The sequence below is a fragment of the Rhinolophus ferrumequinum genome, chromosome 21, assembly GCF_004115265.2.
Source record: "Rhinolophus ferrumequinum isolate MPI-CBG mRhiFer1 chromosome 21, mRhiFer1_v1.p, whole genome shotgun sequence".
NCBI classification, from domain to species: Eukaryota; Metazoa; Chordata; class Mammalia; order Chiroptera; family Rhinolophidae; genus Rhinolophus; species Rhinolophus ferrumequinum.
The window spans coordinates 25,831,087-25,850,891 of NC_046304.1; the positions used below are offsets into that span (position 1 = coordinate 25,831,087).

Here is a 19,805-nt window from a genome sequence, read left to right on the forward strand (position 1 = left end):
ATCTTGCATTGTTCATAAATTATTACTATTAGTCCTTCCTATCAACCTCTTTGTGGACATTCTCTTACTTTGATATTGAGTTTTTAGTTATGTTTTGAAAACTCAAGTTTATCTTATGTAATAGAAAATAACCACAAAGTCTGTTATTTGCATCAAAATGCAGGGCTCATTTGGTTAGTAAGGAAGATATTTACGCGTGAGCTACCTACCTTCTTTCACAAAATATTTTAGGTAGGGTAGGAAAGACTATGGAATAATACCTGAATGCATGCTGTTTCGTTTAGTATTCCCAAGTGAAAATATTCATAGGAGAATAACTCCAAATAAAGAATTTCTTTAACTTATTTTCTTTTCACTCAGGAATATAAAATATAATTTTTCTCTTAAGTGCAACTCATTTAAAAAGATAACACAAAGTTCTAACAGCACCAACTTCTTACTTCATAGTAAAAAATACTTTTTTCATTAACCATCTAACAATTTCCAATTACCTTTCTCTCCTTTGGACTTGATCGCATCATAGTATAGCTGAAGTAATTCATCAAAATCAGTTTTCTCTCCTCCCTGTGGTTCTACAATGACTGTCTTCACCAACTCCAGATTACACCATAAACCAGTGGTGAGCCAACGTTCTTTTAACTTTTCTAATAACTAAAAAGGAGTAAGAAAAAAAAAGAATTTTTTGTGTGTCCAACTGAACAAACTTATCTTGGTTTGTTTAAAGCCAATGTGGCTACATATGACTATGGCAAGCGTATTAACATTTCTGTGTTTTACTTTTCTCATCTATAAAATGAGGGGAAAAATAATATGTCATAGAGTTGTTATTGGGTAAATTTACTAACTGATTTAGATGGCTTTGAAAGATGCCTGGCACATAGTAAGAGCACCATAAATATTACCTGCTACTACTACTGTTATCATTACTATTACTACTAATACTACTGTTACAGCTTGCTGATAATACTTCTATTATTGCTATTTTGGTAATTTTAAAAGCAGAAAAAATTACTCCTCTCATACTTGACAAATTTTAAGTTATTTCTTTAAATCTAAGGTAAAGTTCCTTAATATTCTTAATGAAAGACTCTTTAAATGAAGATTCTTTAAGATCATTTTACCTAACCCATACGCAGCTAAGCTATTTGATAATTGATATTTTAAAAACTGAATCGAGTAAATATATAAACAGAGACTCAGGTAGTCAACAAGTAGAAAATACACAGACACAAATGGAATATTTACAAAACTAACCATATGATAGATTACAAAAGGACTTTTGACAAAAATTCAAAGAATCTTATCAGATTAACCACATATTCTAATAATGCAACTTTCAATAAAATACAAAGTTAGTGGGAAACAGAGAGACATACAAGCCCAACTCTAAAGATTACATTCTTAAATAACATAGGAGTTATTTGTCCATTATATCTCAGTAAAGCTGGGGGAGGAGGCAGAACAACAACAACAAAAAAGAACATACGGTTTAGAGAGGAAAACAAAGAATTCATGAAATTTTTCGATATAAATGATAAGAAAAGCACCCACAATTCCAAACATGTGGGAGGCAGTAAAGGTAATATTTAGAAATATTCTGATATTAATAGCTTGAAATGTATTTATTTAAAAAAATTGAGACTAACTGAACTAAGCATTTTTAAAAACAAGCTAAAAAAATTAAAACAGTAAATGCAAAGAAAGTATAAGTTAAGAATAAACATAAGAGGTCAAATAAATGAGAGACAAAAGCCAGTAAAACAATTAATTATGACGTAAGTTGAACCGTTTTACCCATTTGTTCTATATAGAGTTCTATGCAATGTAGACCAGTTATTATAATGAAGGCAAGCACCAAGAAATTACTCCAAATTCTCTAGAAAACAGAAACTAATTTTTATAAAATGGTTTATTTCCTCAGAATTTTACCCTTATCTATTTTCAGAAATAAATATATAACATATAGTGGGCCGGCCTGGTGGCTCAGGGAGTTAGAGCTCCATGCTCCTAACTCCGAAGGCTGCCAGTTCGATTCTCACATGGGCCAGTGGGCTCTCAACCACAAGGTTGCCAGTTCGATTCCTCGAGTCCCGCAAGGGATGGTGGGCTCTGCCCCTGCAACTAAGATTGAACGCGGCACCTTGAGCTGAGCTGCCGCTGAGCTCCCGGATGGCTCAGTTGGTTGGAGCACGTCCTCTCAACCACAAGGTTGCCAGTTCGACTCCCGCAAGGGATGGTGGGCTGCGCTCCCTGCAACTAGAAAACGGCAACTGGACCTGGAACTGAGCTGCACCCTCCGCAACTAAGACTGAAAGGACAACAACTTGACTTGGAAAAAAGTCCTGGAAGTACACACTGTTCCCCAATAAAGTCCTGTTCCCCTTCCCAAATAAAATCTTAAAAAAAAAAAAAGAAAAAAAGCTATTACTTAAAAAAACAACAACTGTATACACATTTTAAGAAAGGAAAAAGCTATTAAAATTGTAATATTTAATATATACTGATAACAAAAGATGAATACAAGTCACATTTGACTTCTGCAATTACAAGAGATGCTCAAAGTGGTTACCATCAGCATCCAGACACTTCTGATTATGGAGAACTAGTGCTTGGGCACTTGTATACGTTTTTTTGGCAACTCTGGTATATATAGCAAATTATATCACAGCAAAGGTGTTATATATAAAATTTTAAAAAATAGGATAAATAGGATACAGAACTTCCAGACCACTAAAGGAGGTTAAAAAGGACAAACAAATCAAACCATTCAAATAAAACAAACAAAAAGGAAAAGAGGTAAAGAAAAAACAAAATAAGATGGTAGAAAATAAGTCCAAATATGCCAAGAATCAAAGCAAACACAAATGAATTTTTAACTCATTTATTAAAATGGAGACACTCAGATTATTTGGTAGAAAGAAGGCGAAGGAGGGTGGAAAGAAAAGAAGGAGGAAAGAAGTGTGGGAGAGAAAAAAAGAAAATCACCTATATGTCATTTATTATAGGGACACTTAAAATTAAACAACACTGAAATTGTGAAAATGAAGATATGGAAAATGATATAAAAGGCATATGTTTACAAAAAGAAATCAGGGGTATCAGTCATAAAAATATAGTCTTCAAAGCAAAAAGCTTTAAAAAAAATAGAGATATTTATTCCACACTCATATACATAAAGAGTGCATCCACAAAAAAGTCATAGCAGTCATGAATCTTTAAGATCTGAAGACATAGTTTCAAAATATAGGAAGGAAAATCTGACAAGAAACACAAGAATAAACTGTGCAAGTCCCTAAATATTATAGAGGACGTCAATGTACCTATTTTAGATATCTATAGAAGAATTAGACAAAATTAGTAAGGATACAGATGATTTAGCGTTGTAAGGATCATCAACCTTACTCTAATATATGTAGAGAACTTGGTACTGAAAATGATTATTTTCAAAGATGGAACAATACTCATATACATAAAGTCACAAAGGACATATTGATAAATTTATTAAATGTGGAATCATACAGATCACAGGCACTGGAACTGGATATTTAACAGTAGGGTCACTTATACCAAAACCAAATAAAATTTATCTACATAGAAATCAGATTAAAATATTTCCATACAATTTCTAGGTTCAAGAGGAAAACAAAATGAAAAAAAAATTACTTAGAAACATTTTGGCTATTCTAGGTCCTTGCATTTCCATATGAATTTTAGAATCAGCTTGTCAATTTCTATAAAATGTCAAAAGCAGCATTAAACAGCAGAACATAAATACAAAAAAGAAGAGTGGAATTCACCAAAATTTTTATTAAAGGTAGTATGCAAATTGTGTTTCTTTCATACAATGGGTTATAATAAGCAATGAAAGTAACAATTTCTACCATGAATTAGTGAAAAAAATTAAGTGGCAGAAAATTATATACAGTATCAGGCCATTTTTTTAAAAAAAAAAAGCAAAACTAAGTAACATGTTGTTTAGGAATACAAATACATATGTATGTGGTAAAGCCATTTAAAAAAAAATGAAAGATAATTATGAACTTTAGGACAATTATTGACTCTGTGGGGGTAGGCAAAAGTATGACATTGAGAGGGGCATCCAGATAGCTTTAACAGTAATATTTAGTTTTTAAGTGATAGTTTTGATGTTTTCACTTTATTCATATACCTCATAATTCACATATACAGAGGGTGCCAAAAAAATGTATACACATTTTAAGAAAGGAAAAAACTGTATTAAAATACTCAATATATAGTGATAACAAAAGATGAATACAAATCATGTGTATACATTTTTTTGGCACCCTGGGTATATTACATGTGATTTCATGTAAGCATGAAACATTACATTATGGTTGTGAAAATGGAGCAAGATATATTTCTTGTGAATGTTTTCAGTAATACCAAGACAATGGGGATAGAGGGATGAAGATAAGAAAACAAATAACAACAACAAAAATATCAAGACCCCGTGTTTTGTGTTTTTTTTTTGCTAGAAACAACATCAGAAATCTAAGAACAAAGCAGGGAACATTGCAGAAAAATCCCTGCCTTCATGGCACTTACAATATAGTGAGCAAATATTACATTCCTAAAGATGAAGAACAAATACGGCCTCCAAAATTTGTATCTATAGCCCAGATTGCTCCTCTAAGCACTCTATCCATATAGCCAACGGCCTAGTTGAATTCACCAATTAGATATCTCAAAGGCACCTGAAATGTTTTATATAAGACCAAATTTGTAATATTCCAGTGATTATCTCAATAAAGAACACCACCATTCATTGAGTTGCCTTTGCAAAAACACAGTCATCCTTAACAATTCCCTCTCCCTGTCCATGTTTAATCTATTATCTAACCCTGTTAATTTTTGTCTTCTTGTAAATATTTCTCCATATCTAAAGCTACTACCCCAGTCGTAGTTATCATACTACTTGAAGGACCACTCCAATGTTTCCTATCTGAGTTTGTTGGTTCTTACCTATCACGCTTAGGTCTTTACATTTCAGCTGAAGCAATATTTCTAAACTACACATCTTACCAAATCATCTACTTACATCTCCACTTTAAAAATTCAATAGGGGGGTGCATCAAAAGATTCTCCTTGCCCCTAATAGAAACACTGATTCACAAACAATAGACCAATTACTTTTATGAAAAATTCAGTAAATAGTTAAGAGGTTCCTGCCTCCCAGATGAGTAAGAAACCAGCTCATCAAAGATGGAAGGAAAATTCATGGCACCACTTGCCTTAGTCCCACCCCCAGCTCAGTATGGTGCAACTGGGAGAAAACTTCCAACTACTGGCTTCTCCCTGAGAAGGGAAAGAGAAGACTAAACATATGGTTAATGTGTAGACTTTTAGGGGGGCTGTCTAGGGGTTTCTCTCTTGCCTGAATCTAAGCACTCACAGGAAACGACCAGGTTGGAGGTGAGAGGACACTGAGTACAAAGGTGAAGGTTTAGACTAGTACACACTCACCAAAGTCTTTCTCCCTGGCCCAGCACTTAATAAGTGAGAAGAAACCCCCAACTGCCAGTTTCTCCCTGGGGAGGGAAATTGTTAGACCGTATGTCTAATGTTTCACTTTTGGTAGGGGGTGGCTACCAGAGGGATTGGTTTCTGTGTCACCTGTCTCAGAGCGCTGACAAGATCCAACGTACTCTAGATGTCAGAGGGTCACTGACAACAAAAGAGAGAGCTAGGCAGCTTGTTGCTACTCCAGAAGACTAGCAGTACAGCAGACAGAAGCCAATATAGCTTGGTGGTCGCTACCCTGGATGGAGAAAAAGAAGAGCAGAGTATGTGTATAACAGTCTTGCTTTTTAAAGAGGCTGCCTGAGGAACTGGTTTGTGTCTTGCCAGACTCAAAAAGCTGATGGGACTTGGCATACTCTAAAGGCCTAGGGTCTGCTAAGAATAAGAGAGCTGGTGGCGTGCAGCAGCTCCAGTGACCTGCAGTACCACAGAGAAAAACCAGAGGGAGCAAGAAATTGCAAACTCTTGAAAAAAATAAATTAGAAAATTCCTCTAATTAGAAATTTATATGTACAAGTCTAGAGAAGATACACTCACAGAAAGGTTTAAGAGGCTCCCAGAATCGGTAGTTGGAATAATTGGTGAAGGTTTTTCCCTAAAAGACTGGGGGAGGTAACTGTTTTTTCAAATGGGTAGATACAGACACAAAGAAATAGGGTAAAATGGCCTAATCAAAGGGGCAAAACAAACTCCAAGCATCAACCATAAAGAAATGGATGTATATAAATTACCTGTCAAAGAATTCAAAATAACCATCATAAAGATGCTCAACAAGCTCAGGAAAATGATACATAAAACAAAATTAGAATTTCAAAAAAGAGGTAACAAATATAAAGAGAATTAAACAGATATTTGGAAGCTGAAGGAAACAATAAACAGAAAAATTCAATAGAGGGGTTTTCAGCAGGCTTGATCAATCAAAATTTTAAAAATCAGTGACCTCAAAGACAGGTTGTTTAAATTATCCAGAGAAGTAAAAAGAAATAAGAATAAAAGACAAGGAAGAAAGCCTAGGGGGATTTATAGAACACCATCAAGCAGACAAATATATACATTTGGGAGTCCAGAAGGAAAAAACATGAGAAGGTGGTACGATACAAAATTTATTTCAAGAATTAATAGCTAAAAACTTTCCAAAACTGGCAGAGGGGAGGACATCCAGATTCAAGAAGCCAACAGACACCAAACATAATGAACCCAAAGAAGGTCAAACCAAGAAACATCAAACATCAAAAGACAAAAACAGAATTTTGAAAGCAGCAAGAGCAAAGCAAGAACCCCATAAAAATATCAGTGGATTTCTCAGCAGAAACCTTGCAGGCCAGGAGAGAGTGCATGATATATTTGAAGTGCTGAAAGAAAAAAAACGTACCAATCAAGAAACTATATCCAGTAAAACTGCCCTTCAAAACTGAAGGATAAAGAAGTTCCCAGAATAACAAAAGCTGAGGGAATTCATCACCACTAGACCTGCCCTACAAAAAAATGCTAAAGAGAGTCCTTCAGATTGAAATGAAAAGATGCTAGACAGCAACATGAAACCATACAAAATGGATTTTAAGTCAAAAACTGTTGAAGAGACAAAGGATATTATATACCGTGTTTACCTGAAAATAAGACTAAAATTAATATAAGACCTGGTGTTATTTTACTATAAGACTAGGTCTGAATATAATATAATATAATACCCGGTCCTATATTAATTTTTGCTCCAAAAGACGCATTAGAGCTGATTGTCTGGCTAGGTCTTATTTTCGGGGAAACAGGGTATTGAAAAAAAGTATCAATTCATGAAGATATAATTATAAACATATAAATGTCTAAGAACAGAGTTCCAAAATATAATACAAAAATTAACAGAATTCAATGGAGAAACAGTCAGTTCTACAATAAAAAGAGACTTCAATACTCCAATTTCAATAATGAACAAAACAACCAGACAGAAGTTCAATGAGGAAAATGAGGACTTGAAAAACACTGTAAACTAATTACACCTAACAGACACACCACCCAACAAAGTAGAATACACATTCTTCTCAAGTGCACACAGAACATTTTCTAGGATATAGAACCATAGGTTAGGACACAATATAAGTCATGAAAATTTTAAAAGGATTGAATGGTTTTTCTGAATACAATGAAATGAAACTAGAAATCAACAACAAAGGAAAGCTGGAAAATTCACACATATATATGGAAATTAAATAATACACTCAAACAACCACTGGATCAAATTAGAAATCACAAGGGAAATTTACAAAGGAAAACTAATGAGATGAAGCCAAACAGTACACTAAAAGATGTTGATAGCTGTAAATACATACATTAAAAAGAAGGATTTTAAATTAATACCTAACTGTACATCTTAAGGAACAAGAACAGCAAATTAAACAGAAAACTCTCAGCAGGAAAAGAAAAGAAAAAAAGGTTAGAGCAGAAATATATAAGAGAATTGAAAAAATAGAGATATCAAAGTTGATTCTTTAAAGATTAACAAAACTGACAAGTCTTTAGCAAGACTGTCTAAGTGGGTGGGGGAAGGAGAAGACTCAAATTACTTAAACCACAAAAGAAGGTAGAGAAGAGACATTACTACCAACTTTACACACATAAAAAGGATTATAAGACAATAGTATGAACAATTGTATGCCACCAAATGGAATAATCTAGATACAATGGATAAATTCCTAGAAACACACAAAAACCAAATCGTGAAGAAATAGAAAATCTGAATAGACCTGTCTATACTAGGTAAGGAGATTGAATCAGTAATCAAAAACCTTCCAACAAACAAAAGTCTTGAACCAGGTACCTTCACTTGTAAATTTCACCAAACAGTTAAAGAATTAACAGCAATCCTTTTCACACTCTTCCAAAAAAACTGAAACTTTCTGATTCATTTTAGAGGCCAGCATTACCCTGATACCAAAGGCAAACAAAGACACTACAAGCAAAGAAAACTACAAACCAATATCCTTTATAAATATAAATGCAAAAATCTTCAACAAATACTAGCAAACAAAATACAGTAACATGCTAAAACTATTATACATCATGAACAATTAGGAGTTAGTCCTGGAATGCAAGGGTTGTTCAACATATGAAAATCAATCCATGTAATATACTACATTGATAGAATGAAGGAAAAAAACACATGATCATCTCAATTGACGCAGAAAAGTATTTGACAAATTCAACACCCTTTCATGATAAAAACACTCAAACTAGAAATGAAAGGGAACTTCCTAAACATATTAAAGGTCACATATGAAAAGCCTACACACCTACCATCATACTCAGTGGTGAACAACTAAAAGCTTTCCCCCCAAACAGTAAAAAGACAAGGATGCGCGATTTTGTCACTTCAGTAAAACAGAGCGAGGAAAAGAAATAAAAGATATCTAAATTGTAAAACAAAAAAAAATAAAGCTATCTCTGTTTACACCCTAAGGAACTCACATCAAAACAAAACAAAACAAAGAGCACCTGTTAGAGTTTCTATACACTAACAACCAGCAACCATAAAAGGAAATTAAGAAAATTCCATTCACAGAATGAAAAAAGAATGAAATATTTAGGTATAAATTTAACCAAGGGGTGAAGGACCTGTATACCGCAAACTACAAAACACTGCTGAAAGCAAATAAAGAAACACCAATAAATGGAAAGATATCCCATGTTCACAAATTAGAAGACAATATTGTTAATATGACATCATGACTCAAAGCGATTTACAGATTCAGTGGAATTCCTACCAAAATCCCAATGTGTTCTTTGCAGGAAAAAAAAAATCATCCATCTTAAAATTCATGTAGAATCAGAAGGGACCCTGAATAACCAAACAATCTTGAAAGAAAAAGAAAAGTTGCTTTGTGAGGGCTGTAAATGTCTAATAATTACATTGTTTTGTACACCTGAAACTAAACAAACAAACAAAGGAACAAAGTTGAAAGACTCATATTTCCTAATTTCAAAACTTACTACAAAGCTACAGTAATCAAACAGTATGCTACTAGCATAAGGACAGAAATATAGACCAATGGACTACAGAGCCCAGATATAAACCTTTGCATAGTTGATCAAGTGATTTTTAACTTGGGTGCCAAGACTATGCAATGGGGGAAAAAAGAGTCTTTTCAACATGATACTGGGAAAACTGAATATCCACTTAACAACAATAACAACAAAAACAACAACAACAAAAAATGAAGTTAGACCTTGCCTATATCATACACAAATTAACTAAAAAATACCAAAAAAACACAATGAAAGACATAACACTATTAGAAAAAAACATAGGGAAAAATCTTCAGGACATTGGATTTGGCAATGATTTCCTGGACATGACACTAAATGCACAGGTAACAAAAGAAAAATATAAACTGGACTTTATGAAAATTTAAAAAAACTTTTGTACATTAAAGGATACTATGAAGAAAGTCAAAAAATCCACAGAATGGGAGAAAATATTTACAATTCATATACCTGATAAGAGGTTATATCCAGAATATGTAAAGAACTACAATTCTAAAACAAACAATCTAATTAGAACATGGGCAAAGGACTTGAATTAATTTTTCTTCAAAGAAAATATACGAATGGCCAACCTCATACCCATCAGGATGACTACTATCAAAAGACCAGAAAAATAAGTGTTGGCAAGAATGTGGAGAAACTGGAATCTTTCTACATTGATGGCGGAAATGTAAAATGGTACCGCACTGTGGAAAATAGTTCGGGGGGGTTCCTCAAAAAGTTTATAAACATTAAATTACCATACAACCCAGCAAGGTACATCACCAAAAGAACTGAAGGCAGGGACTCAAACAGATAGTCGTACATCATTGTTTATGGCAGCGTTATTCACAAAAGCCAAAAGGTGTAAACAACCCAAGCAGTCATCAACAGATGAATGGATATGGAATAATATTCAGCCATAAAAAGGAATGAAATTCTAATACATGCTACAATGTAGATGAACCTTGAAAACACAGCAGAAGTGAAATAAGCCAGACACAAAAAGACTAATATTGTATGATTTCATTTTTATGAGGTACCCACAATAGACAAATTGATAGAGAAAGTAAGTAGAATAGCAGTTGCCAGGGCGTGGGGGGAGGAGAGAATGAGGAGATATTCTTTAATGGATACAGGGTCTCTGACTGGGATGATGAAAATGTTTTAGAAATGGATAGTAGTGATGGTTGTACAACATTGTACACACACTTAATGACACCAAATATTACACTTAAAGATGATTAAACAACAAATTTTATGGTATGTATATTTTACTACCATTTTTAAAAATTGAAAAATAATATAAACACACTCACACGTGCACAAAAACAAATCCTACACAGTAGTGTAAATGAATAAATTAATAACACAAGTACCAAAAAGGATGAACACAAATCTATAGATGTTGAGTTTAAAAAGCAAATTATCGATAGATAACATACAAATGATTTCATTTATACAAAATTCAAAAACAAAACATTATTTAAGCATATAGACATATACCTATATAAACTAGTTTTTTTAAACAAGCTAAACTAATATCTCTATGGATGGTAGGATATGATTGAGAACGGGCTCATGGGGGCTTCTAATGAATGAATAATGTTCTATTAAGTTGAGAGGTAGGTACTTCGATGTCCATTTTATTATATTTAAAATGTGTGTATTAATTTCATACATTTAACACATTATATTTCACAATTAAAAAACATGACGACTAAAAACACTACTCTGATATTAATATGAATGGTTTAGAGTGGTTAGAGTGGGTTCATTTAGGCTACTAACACAGAGATGGATGTAGCTTGAATTAGAAAGTGTTAAAAAAAAATTATGCAAAACTTGAGCGGAAGGGAAAAAAAGCAGCACAACCTTTCAATTTCATATGGAGGAAAAGGCCTATCCAAGGATTATATAGGGAAACTCACTTTATTGAACTCACTGCTTACTATTGATTCAGATCCAGACTTAGGGAAATTACATTTGAACTTATACATTTTTGCCCAATAGAAATGCAAATAATTTCTGTTCAGGAGAAAAGATAACCCTAAAGGTTACAGTTTATTGGTCTGTAGTACATTAACCAGTTTTGTATTCAGGCAAGCAATCTTATATTCTATTCCTTTATTAAATTGCCTGTTAGTACACAGCTCCTTAAATGCTCTCTGAATCAGCCTTAACATCATACTGATTCCCTCATTAATCAATAAATTGAATAAACTCTTTGACAGATGTTCACTTTATATTTACATGTGAGTCATGAATTCACCTTTTTGAAAATTATGCTGTACAGAAAGAAAAGTGAGATTATAAAAATATTTAAAACTGAAAATGATCACGGGGTGATATTAGATTGCACATGACAGTAAAGTCGAGAAAAAGGTTCACAGATGCCCTCTGGTCATCTGATTAGTACAAATATAGATTGTGGTACCACTCACTCATAAAGGCAACATTAGAAAAACACTAAGATTGGGAGGAAAGTTTACAAATTTGCTGCCTTTGAGAAACTCAGATTGATACATTTATTAGATAGTTGAGTATATGGGTGAGTAGTATGAGGCTATGATTGATAATAAGAAATATATAATATATTTGGTCCTCATCCCTGTTCCTGGCACAGAGCTCCTAAAATCCTTGGAATTTCCTGAGCAATAATAAGGGCTATAGGGGCATCTTTTATTCCCAGTTCCTGAACTAGTTCCAGAGCCATAAAAGTGAAATGATTTATGTAAAATAAGCCCCTTTTAACCACCTGAGTGTATGTTAATCAGGTGATTTTTGGACAGCTCCAAGTAACCTAAGGATGGTGGCTAGCTGCCAAGGGAATCAACCATGTGACCAGGTTAGAACTCCCAGCCCCACCCCGAAGATCGGTGTGTGAGAGTGTGTGTGTGTGTGTGTGGGAGAGAGAGAGAGAGAGAGAGAGAGAGAGAGAGAGAGAGTAGGGAGGGCTAAAGGCTGAATCAATTGCCAATGGCTGATGATTTAATCAATGACGCCTATGTAAAGAAGCCTCCATAAAAACCCAAAAGGACAGAGTTCTGAGAGCTTCCTCCACATGTCAGAGAGTTCCCAATTCCATGGGAACAGAAGCTCCTGTGCTTGGGATCCTTACAGACCTCAACCCCATATACCTCTTCATCGGGCTGTTCACCTGTATCCTTTATAGTATCCTTTATAATAAATTGATAAATGTAAGTCAATGTTTCTGAGTTTCGTGAACCACTCTAGCAAATTAACTTAATCTGAGGAGGGGGGTGTAGAAGTCTGTCAGGAACACAGGTAATAGCCTGAATCCGAGACTGGCGTCGACATGAAGGCAATCTTGTTGGACTGAGCTCTTAACGTGTCTGATCCAATGCTATCTCTAGGTGGGTAATGTCAGAAATGAGTTAAATTGTAGGACACCTAGCTGGAGGTCGCAGAAACGCTTGATGTGTAAAAATCCACACATTTGGAGTCAGAAGTGAAGTTGTGTTGCAGTAGATTACTGAGAGTACAGGAGACACACATGAAGTTGAGTTTTCTTCTTTAGAGTGTGGTATTTGAAGGAGAAATCAGAATTGAATTATAAACTGGGAAACCAAGACAATAGATGTTATTAAAAGAATGTACATAGATGAGATTGACTAGCATTAGAGTACAGATAAAGAAAAAAGCCCAGCAAGAAAATCTTATTCCCTCTTTCTATCATATTGCACATCCAATCCATCAGCAAGTTCTGCCAGCACTACTTTCAAATACTGCTACCACAGTGGTCCAAGGCACCGCCATCTCTCATGTGAGTTATTACAGTAGACTCCTACAGTCGCCCTACTCTATAGTCCATTTTCCCAATAGCAGCCAGCATAATCCTTTCAAAATTAAGTCTAAAGCCTCAAATGGCTTCCTACTACATTTATTAGATTGGTGTGCAAGTAATTGTGGTTTTTGCAATTATTTTCAACCTTTTAAACCACAATTACTTTTACACCAACCTAATAGAATAAAATCCAAATCCTTACTGTGGCGTGATTTTACACCAGACACTTGTCTGACTTCATATCCAACTATTCCTCATATCCAGCTTCACCCCTACTCTGCTTCAACCACAATAGCCTTCTTGTTGCTCAAACAAACCAGGCACTCTCCTACCTCAAGTTTCCCTGTCTGGACATCCTTCCCCAAGATCAGAATAGTTTGCGTCCTCCCCTCCCTTTAGGCCTTTACTCAATGTCACCTTCTCTGACAGGCCTTAGAACCGTGCAATTAAAATTCCGAACCACCTCTCCCCACTCCCCCAGGATTCTCATTTCCCTCTTCTTTGCTTTCTTTTTCTACATAGCACTTACCAATATCTGTACTAGACCTCTTAGGCTACCATAAAAAAAATACTGCATAATCATTTTGCAATACATACATGTATCAAATTATCACATTGTACACCTTCAACTTACATGTTATATGTCAATAATATCTAATAATATCTCAATAAATTTGGAAAAAATACCATAAAGTGGCTTAAAGAGAAATCTATTTCTCATAGTTTTGGATGCTGGGAGGTTCAAGATTAAGGTGCTAGCTGATTAAATTCCCAGTGAGGCTCTCTTCCAGGCTTGCAGAGGGCCACCTTCTTGCTGAGTCTTCACATCACTTTTCCTTTGTGCTCACATTAGAGAGGAGAAAGATTTCTGGTTATCTTTTCTTACATGGACACTAACACTATCAGATCAGGGCCCCACCTTTATGACCTTTTTTAACCTTAATTACTTCTTTCCCCCATCTCTGAAAACAGCCACACTGAGGGCTGAATTTTGGGGGAACACAGACATTCAATCCATGACACCATCTAACATATTAGAGACTTTCTGTGTTTATTGTCTGTTTCTCATCCCTGGAATATAACCTCCATAAGCACAATGATTTTTGTTTGTTTTGCTCACTGCTGATTGTCCAGCATCTAGAACAGTACCTGACACGTAGAAAGTACCAAACAAATATTTGTTGAATGAATTTAATAAATGAATGAAAAAGGAAGGTCTAAAATTATAGGAAGTTAGAAAAGGAAGGAGGAAAAGAAAAGGTAAAATCAGGTGCCAAAGTCCTCAATAAAAACAAAAAAGGAGTAGTCAAGTGATTTGTAAGATGTTAATAAAGATGGAGGGAAAAGATGATATGATTAAGACATGAGCTCAGAGACTAGAGTTTTTGTTGATGAGTTTTTCTTTCTTTCTCTCTCTCCTTCCTTCTTTCCTTCCCTTCCTTACTTCTTCCTTTCCCTTCCTCCTTCCCTTCCCTTCCTTCAGAAAAAAATAAAGAGGTAAAGATTCAGAAAGAGCAATGAAGAGTAAATAGGATATCAAACTGAGGTACTATAGAGAAAAAAGTCACAACATGAAAGGGCCGACAAGACATGTCCTCGGGGTATACAGTAGCCCCACCCCTTTATCCACAGGGAATATGTTCCAAGATCCCAGTGGATGCCTGAAACTGCAGATAGAACAGAACCCTATAGACGAGATCAAAAAATATGTGATCAAAAAATATGGTGAATGTTTAAATTTTAAAAAAATTAATTATAGTAAAAGACACACTGCCATTAATCTCCCTTGCTTCAAACACGCTTATCCCATCATTCTTGCCACTTTCTGAAGCAGTTCTGGAAGTCTTCTTTTATGAGTGTCTTGGCTGCCTCGATGTTCTGAATTGATTCAAATCGTTTTTCTTTCATGGTCATTTTGACTTTGGGAAAGAGCCAAAAGTCGATCAGTGCCAGATCCAGTGAATAAGGTAAATGAGGACACACTGTAATGTTTTTATTTAACAGAAATTGCCATCCCAGAAGTGATGTGTGACAAGGAGCTTTTACAGTGAATGCTGCTGCTGGGTGCCATCAAATGGACAGGCAGGGATCTTCAATACCAGAAGATCCGGTATTGAACCTTAGTACACAGTGTGTGACAAGTTTCAACTTGTTCAGTGCAGTCAGTCGGGTGTGAGCTACGGTTGAGAGAGGTGTGGTTTAAAGTGTGCCGTAAATCATCCTCCATCATGACAACGCTCTGTGTCACACATCACTTCTGATATACAGCAATTTTTGTCAAATATAAACATCATGGTGTGTCCTCATGCACCTTATTCACGGGATCTGGCACCGTGCAACTTCTGGCTCTTCTCCAAATTCAAAATGATTCAGGACATTGAAGCAGTCATGACAACGCAACTAAAGAGACTCACGAAAGAGGACTTCCAGAACTGTTTCAGAAAGTAGCAAGAACGATAGGATAAGTGTGTTTGAAGCAAGGAGGGAATATTATGAGGGGGATTAATGGCAATGTGTCTTTTACTATAATAAATTTTTTAAAAATTTAAACATTCATCCTATTTTTGATCACACCTTGTACATACCTAGGATAAAGTTTAATTTACAAATTAGGCACAGTAAAAGATTAACAATAACTAATAATAAAAAAGAACAATTATAACAATGTACTGTAGTAAAAGTTATGTGAATGTGATCTCTCTCTCTCGTAACTATCTTCTTGTACTGTACTCACCCTTTTTGTGATGATGTGAGATGATACAATGTCTCTGTGATGAGATAAAGGGAGGTGAATGATGTTGGCATTGTGATATATAGCATTAGACTACAATGGACCTTCTGCCAATATGGCTACTAATTGACTAACAGATACTGGATAAAGGGATGATCACATCCTGTGTGGGATGGAGTGGGACAACGAAAGAATTCATCATGCTCCTCAGGACAGCACACAATTTAAAATTTAAGAATTGTTTATTTCTAGAATTTTCCATTTAATATTTTCAGACTGCAGTTGACTATGGGTAACTGAAACAATAGAAAGAGAAACCACAGCTAAGGGGGGACTACTGCATCCAGATTTTAGTTTGGGTAAGGAGGTACAAGGAACACTATGAAAAGGAGGGAATTTGGTAATTATGAGACATTTCCATGGAACAATGTGTTTATTTTAATCTCTTCAGTGGAGGCTTTAAAAAGTACCTTAAAAGTTTTCCATTAAGGATTCATACAAGGGCTACATGTAAATTTGGAGTATAGCTCTATAGCAAAAAATACTGATTATTTTGATGAAAATGGTCTATAATGCATTTTCAGTTTTAGATAACAAAATAGTTAGGTCTACAGCCTTTCCAGTCTCACTCCAGGTGACACTCAAACTGCACATTTATACATCTTAATTACTTCCCTTTTTCCAGGGAAATCATACAAATAACTAAACACACACATAACTCAACTGATTTTTAAATTCTCTTAAGTATCCCAACTAGACACCTAAAAATCAGTAATTTAGAGTAAAGTACACTGACAGAGCCATCGTTCAGGTTTTAAGACTTACATAGATGAAAAATGTGAGGTATCTCTGTTATAATAGTTTATTTAGCTCATAAAGAGCAACTACTATTCACATACGGAGAAGACTAGCCCACATATAGCGATATAGATGATTTACTCTACTAATTGGTGTTGGTAAACTTGGATTTGGTAAACTCACAGACTTTTTTTAAAGTCAGATCTCACGAATTAAAAGACACTTTGGAATGTTTATGCCTTATCTGGATATTGTCACTGTACTTTTTCAAACTTCTTAAAGCCGGTATTTCACTAGGGAGGCAATAAGCTAGAATGCAACCTAGTGGGGAAATCCTGCATTTGCTCAATGTCTATAGCTTTTACACAGTTCCAGATGTTCACTACATTAATAATGCACTAACTCCAAGACTCTTTTTGAAACTTTAGAAAGTGCAAATTGCATTAAAACCTCTTTGCCCTCATTAATGGTATTGTTACAATCCTAGTCCTCTGGAAAATGTTTTTTGGCATGTGTTTAACTTTATAATATTGCCATTTACTCACTTTAATAGCCAGTACTCAAGTCTTAATGCTTTTAATAGGCCTGCCTAAACAGACTACCATCTTTTGTAATCTTTTTCACATAATTTATTTATAGGTAAAACCTGTCATATTTTTCCATTTGAAGATGATTTTTCACTATTCATTTCATGAAGTACTAATATTTAAGACATGTTTACTTTCTTTTATTCAGTTATATGTACATATAGGTGGCACATGTTAGGAATACAATACAGCTCCCTATAAACAGTAATAAAAATGGAAAATAGAGTAGTAGTGTTTTTCATAATTTTTAAATTACAGTAAAAATGGGTATATCCTTAATTCTTGCTGTTTTCAATCATAAAATGAGAAAACCAAAAATGTGAATTTCTATTGAAACAACTTCCTATACTTTAGCTATTTGGTGATATCTGACTCAGCACCTTCACCTTAAAAGGCTCAGTTTTATTCCAGGTTCAAACTTTCAACAAATACAGATGCAGTCAGTAATGCACTAGGGGGAATAATATGGAGGAATACCGTCCTGAAATGAAAGTAAGATCTCTTGCAGTTGTTTGCTAAATAAATAAAAATGAAAGGTCGTACAGTCTTCTCTGACAAAGAAAATTCCCCCACATAATTTTGTTAAAAGAATGAGAACTCTGAAAATGTTAGAGCTGCACTACTAATATTGATATATTCATTTATGGAGTCATTTATTGATACATTCTGATAGAAATATACAATGATACTTACAATGTAAAAATTTCAAATAAAATGGAATTTCAGAAATAACTCATACAGTTCGTCATGATACATCTACTTTGTTGAAATCTCTTGAACAGAAAACAAAAAACCAATAGCTATTTATGTATGGAACAAATTCTTAACCCTTTAAAACACAAATTATGAACTTCTTTTGATTAACCAACATAGTTCATTAAGGTCTGAAGTAAACATTTGGTTAAAATGTATATATTTGACTAGTTTCCCTACTTTAGAGTCAAGAAGTATTGGCTTACTAAATGTTGGCTGAAATCTGAACAAATAAATTTATTCACACAAATTCATCTGTTTCATTCCTTACCTGAGATTAATTGCGAGCAAAAAAACAAACAAAACAAAACCAACTCATTTTCTATCCCTCTGTTAAAAGGCTAATAATTAAAGTAAACTAAAATGAGGTCAGTGAACCTGCACTATTAGAATTTAAGTAGAATCTAGGTTGTGAGAAGAAAATGAATAAGAAGCAACCACTACAGTGTTTCCTAAAAGTCACTACTTTCAGGTATTGCTAACATGAATCTGCTGTAAAACTTGAAGCTGAAACATAACTAGGCAGAGGAAAGAGTGACTAACTGCCTGAGGGTTAAAGATGGCTGAATAGAGCAAACATGTGAGCTGGATATACAATTAAAATATCTGGATAATAAAAAACTCAGAGAATGGATTTTTCAGTAGACATAACACTATGAACACTTTCTGAATAATAAATTACCCACAACCTTATTGACTTAAAATAATACCCACTTTTAAAAACAATTCTTTTAAAATTATGGTGAAATATACAAAGCATAAAATTTACCATCTTAATCATTTTTAAGTGTATAGTTCTGCAGTGTTAAGTATATTCACATTGTTGCATAACCTATCTCCAAAACTCTATTCATTGTGCAAAACTCCTCATTCCTCTCTTCCCCCAGCCTCTGGCAACTATCCTTCTAACTTTCTGTTGCTATAAATTTGACAACTCTAGGTACCTTATATAAATGGAATCATAATTTATTTGTATCTTTGTGATTGGCTAATTTCACTCAGCATAATGTCCTCCACGTTCATCCATGTTGTAGGATAAAAACAACAGCCATTTATAATCTCTGTTTCTGTAAATCACAAGACTAAGCATAGCACAACTGGATTCTCTGTTCAGGGTCTCACTGGGCTGAAATTATGGTGTCTTGGGGGCTGCAGTTCTCATCTGGAACTTGGTGTTCTCTTCCAAGGTCAGTGGTTATTGGCAGAATTCATTTCCTACTAGCTGTAGGACTACTGCTCCCATTTTTCTGCTAGTTTTCCCCAGAACTGCTCTCAGCTGCTGTAGCCCACCTATAATTCCTTGCCCCATGCCCCACCCCTCCCACTAGTCAGTTCACAGCATAGATGTCTGCTTTCTTCCAGGCCAGTTAGATTATGTCTTTCTGACTTCCTCTTCTGCAACCAACTGTAGAAAACTCTCTGCTTTTAAAGGGCTCGTATGATTAGATCAGGGCCAAATAGATAATCTCTCCCTATCTCAGGGTCAACTACTTTCATATGCAAAATCCCTTCACAGCAGTACCTAGATTAGTGTTTGATTGAATAAATGGGGGAAGGAGTGTGTACACCAGGG

General features: G+C 34.7%; 1 protein-coding gene across 4 annotated transcripts in view; it reads right to left on the reverse strand.

Moving 5' to 3' along the window:
- Window positions 1-19,805, reverse strand: part of BRIP1 (BRCA1 interacting helicase 1) — a 155,604-nt gene that overhangs the window by 39,684 nt on the left and 96,115 nt on the right. For 3 of the 4 annotated variants that reach the window (XM_033091770.1, XM_033091769.1, XM_033091771.1), the window contains exon 15: window positions 492-651. The exons of the other annotated variant lie outside the window; for it this stretch is intronic. In XM_033091770.1, the coding sequence (XP_032947661.1) occupies window positions 492-651 (160 nt within the window). The remainder of the gene's footprint in view (window positions 1-491; window positions 652-19,805) is intronic. 4 annotated transcript variants of the gene reach the window in all.